Source organism: Hyposmocoma kahamanoa, unplaced genomic scaffold (genome assembly GCF_003589595.1).
Source record: "Hyposmocoma kahamanoa isolate Upper Pololo Valley unplaced genomic scaffold, ASM358959v1 154060, whole genome shotgun sequence".
NCBI lineage: Eukaryota > Metazoa > Arthropoda > Insecta > Lepidoptera > Cosmopterigidae > Hyposmocoma > Hyposmocoma kahamanoa.
The window spans coordinates 705-4,650 of NW_020653547.1; the positions used below are offsets into that span (position 1 = coordinate 705).

General features: G+C 40.5%; 1 protein-coding gene across 1 annotated transcript; it reads right to left on the bottom strand.

Moving 5' to 3' along the window:
• Positions 1-252: 252 nt before the first annotated feature.
• On the bottom strand, positions 253-3,557 carry LOC113240560 (muscle calcium channel subunit alpha-1-like; the record flags this gene model as incomplete). The annotated part of the gene is made up of 5 exons (XM_026477894.1): positions 3,459-3,557; positions 3,105-3,295; positions 1,784-1,889; positions 1,443-1,582; positions 253-359 (listed from the first exon to the last, which is right to left on the bottom strand). Coding segments are annotated over exons 1-5 (643 nt in total), but the record flags the coding sequence as incomplete, so codon positions are not given.
• Positions 3,558-3,946: the final 389 nt, after the last annotated feature.

The window sequence follows — 3,946 nt, forward strand, 5'->3', positions numbered from 1 at the left end:
AAAAGTCCTTTGAGCCAGATCTTCCTAGTTTTCGGGATCCTCAATGATAAAAAGAACTTTGACAAAAAAATTCATGTTTTCACTTTCACTTAAATCACATAGTTCACTTTCTATTATAAGACGTTGAATTTTTTTGTTGGTTTCGTTCAGTTATTTTTTCAAATTTTCAAATCGTGTTTTCTCAATTCCAAAATTTTGAGTTACGACAATATTTGGGTTCGTGTGCGATGTCAATATATTGCTTTAACTTACTAGGCACTCCCGATACTAATCTAAGCGGCCGAAGCACTCTGAACGCTCGTAACGCTTTGACGTCAAAAGAATCGTTCACCACAAACTGCAAGCCTTGACTTACAATACTGAAAAAGAAAGACTAGGTATTAAAGTGAGATATTTGAACGCAATCTGCGCGCTTAAAATTAATATAAACGAAATAAAAACATGCGGAGACAATTTGGCACAGATCCGACGTTGACAAGCGCCCGATTGAAAACCGAGTTTAAAACCAAAATTTAACAGGTTCTCTAAATATTTAATGAGAAATATCTGCACATAAATGTACAAAGTTAGGTGTTCTATTCTCAAATAATACGTTTTAGATTATTTTTGCCTATTTTTAGGATTTTATATGATTGGATAAAGTAGATCCTATCGTGTAACATATTAACACATTCTTTAGACAATATCCTTAAGTGTATCGTATATTTTTTTTGTAAGACCTTTATTTAATAGCAAATGCCTAAGTTGTTTGATCTAGTGAAACAATTTTTCCCGCTTCTCTTCCGGTAACTAAGCTCAAATCACAAAGTTTTTTTTTTAATATATAATAGACACACGCCACAATCTCACCTGATGTTAAGCGACGATGGGACGCGTTTGAATAGCACCAAATTGTACTTTTCGGGAAATACAGAGCATTCCATTCCTTTGCCGTACGCATCAGAAAGGAGGAAGCAAAGCGCTTAGTGCGAATAGGTGGAATATCAACGACATAAGAATGGAGTGCTCCGGACCTTCTAGTCGACCGAAGGAGGAACAAGAGGGTGGAACTAAATTGAAAAGTTCAAGCAGGCTACTTTTCTGAAATGGTCGAGATTTTGTAGCTGCGACTCTACAAGAGAATTGTTGTTGTTGGCAGCTAACTGGTAATGGGCAGAGCCATCCCAAAGGCGGCAGTAGTTCTCCATACACAATCGAATTTGTGCTTTATACAGTTTTAATAATGGAACACTGGTACTTCGCTAGTCACATTGAAACATAAAATTATCAAGTCCCATATGCCTGAAGTTTTACTAGCACCCCTTACCCTTTAAAATCGGATTGACGTAATGCTGACATTATGCATGGCGGTAGAAACAGGTATGATGGAAGTAGTTCCCTGGATGGACTGCTTCACAATGATGTCCATATGTCAGTCGGAAAAATTACCAAGTATAACTTACCCAATAGTGACTATAGTAAAATCGAGACTGTTCCAAGTATTCCTAAGATAGGCACCAGGGTGTAAGAGAAAGCCGTAGGCTATGATCTTCATCACGCATTCCGCTGTGAAAATTGCCATGAATATCCATTCTATTTTTTCCTGAAAACAAATTTAAAATTCTTTAGACGTATATTTATCGTAACGTTCTTTTTAATCACATTTTAGATTTTTTTTATTGTTGTCTGCAATTATGAGAAAGTCCGCTATTTAGAAATCATGCCAATTTTATCAATGCCATCTACCGACAAACTTAGGAACTTCATTCTTACAAGTTATTGCATTACAGAACTGAATACTTACTAATATTTGATTTGTGTAATTGGTATCACTGGACGGATATGGCGTGAAGACTGCGAGCGCGATGCAGTTGGCAAAAATTGTCGTCAATATCATGTATTCGAAGGGTCTGGTTGTGTGTTAAGGAAATTGATGAGAAAACCAATCTTCTTACGACGGCATACACTATATTGCTTGCCATACTGGTGACAGGATTTGCCAAGCGGAATAAGGTACTAGCCGATTGTTGCCCAGGGTGTGCCAGATGTACAGGTACGCCATGTGTGGAGGCTCCTGTCGTGTACCACGAAGGTTCCTTTCATGCACCCCGTGAAGAAGAAGAAGAGATAGAAGAAGAAGGAAACATTTAAGACGGTGGCGCCAGTGACCGATAAGCACCAGTGTTCGACATCTTTTTTAAATTAATTTCTAATAAGATTTAGGCCAATGATGACTTACAACACTGAGACGTAGGCCTCATAAGAACACCCAAGGCCACTAAAGGGCAATGGAAAGGGCTATGCTCGGAGTGTAACTGCGAGATCGAATCAGTAATGAACATATCCGCAAGGGAATCGACATAACCCAAAGAATATCAAAACTTAAGTGCCAGTGGGCAGGGCACATGACCTGATGAAGGTTACGGGTCCGCTTGATGCAAGCCCCCACTCGTAAAAAAAAATGGACACGTTCTTTGTGGCATTCTTTAGGCGAAGCCCATGTTGACCAAGAGACGGGACGAACAAGTCGTGAGCCTGATCGTAAGCGACACACCTATCCATAACAGTTGCAGTGTTTCTCTCGATGCAAGAATCGAAACCGGAACCCGTGGCAGAGCAGCATAGTAACCGTTATACATCTTCATATCCTTTTCCCGTCGAGGTAGACCTTTTTCCGGAGACAACAGCCTACCACTTTCTCCGATCCTGACATGCATCCTTTACCTCATCAACACGCGTCAATGATTTCTCATATATGTTCATCGATTATGGATGTTTTTTTTCGAATATCAAGTGACGTGACGAACAAGTCGTACGCCTGATGGTAAGTTTCACACCTATTCATAACAGTTGCAGTGCCATTCAGAGCTTTAAATCGCAAAGATCTGAGGGGCACTGCCACTGCGCCCGTCACACTGACACCTGAGCTGACAAATCCCATGTGCCTGTAATTTCACCAGCACCTTTACCCTTCAAAATCGGAACAAAGTAATGCTGACATTACTGCTTGGTGGCAGAAATAGGTAAGGTGACGGTACTTCCCTGGACGAACTCGTTCACAAGGAGCTCTACTGATACTAGAGGTACCCTTAACTTACTCTTATCTAGTTATTTCAAAAGGATACTTCCATTCAACAATATCGTAACATAGCACCCTTAACGGGTTTTTCAAACCTAAACAGAACAGACTCCTCTTAGGTCGCTCAGGCATCGGCTTGCCCCTTGGCCGGGCTTGCTTGCGCGGCACCAGCGCCTGCGCATCAGGGGCGCCATCTGCGCCTGGAGTCGCTGAGCCTGCAGGCTCGGACATTTTGACCTGCAAGTTAATTAAATATCGTAATTAGACTACTTTCACGTTATCGTTAAACTGTGAAAAAAAAAACAGAAACAACACGGGTAGCGTATGCTCGCGTCTGTCGGATTGTCATTCATTGTATAAGAGAATTCCTTTATTCGATTAAGAGGACACGTTGACTGACCAGGATCAAGGATCCAACTGGATTCGAACCAGCATTTGTTGCCAATTGGTCCCTAATTTTCTTCTTTTCTTCAATAGAATGGGCAGTGATGTCATTCATTCAGTCGCTAACGATCGACGTGGCCTTAATAAAATTACTCGTGGAAATTACTATGTATACCTTAATTTTTTATAGAGGAGGATGAAGGGCATAAGTTGGATAAAAAAGAAAACCAACAAGGAAGTATTGAGAATGGTAAACGAGAAAAGAACGATCCTGAATATATAGAGTGTAGACACACCCCGGACACTCCATACGACAGTCGAAAGTTAGTTACATACTACTACTACATACAGCAAGGCGCTATCTGCACACGCGCAAATGTGTGCGTGAAGTGGCAGGGTTGCCCATCACTTTCTCGTACTATTACGCGGTCAGAGCGGTAACATAGCGAAAATTGTAACGCGAATCTGTTATTTATAATTCTATTAATATAATCCTAATAATTA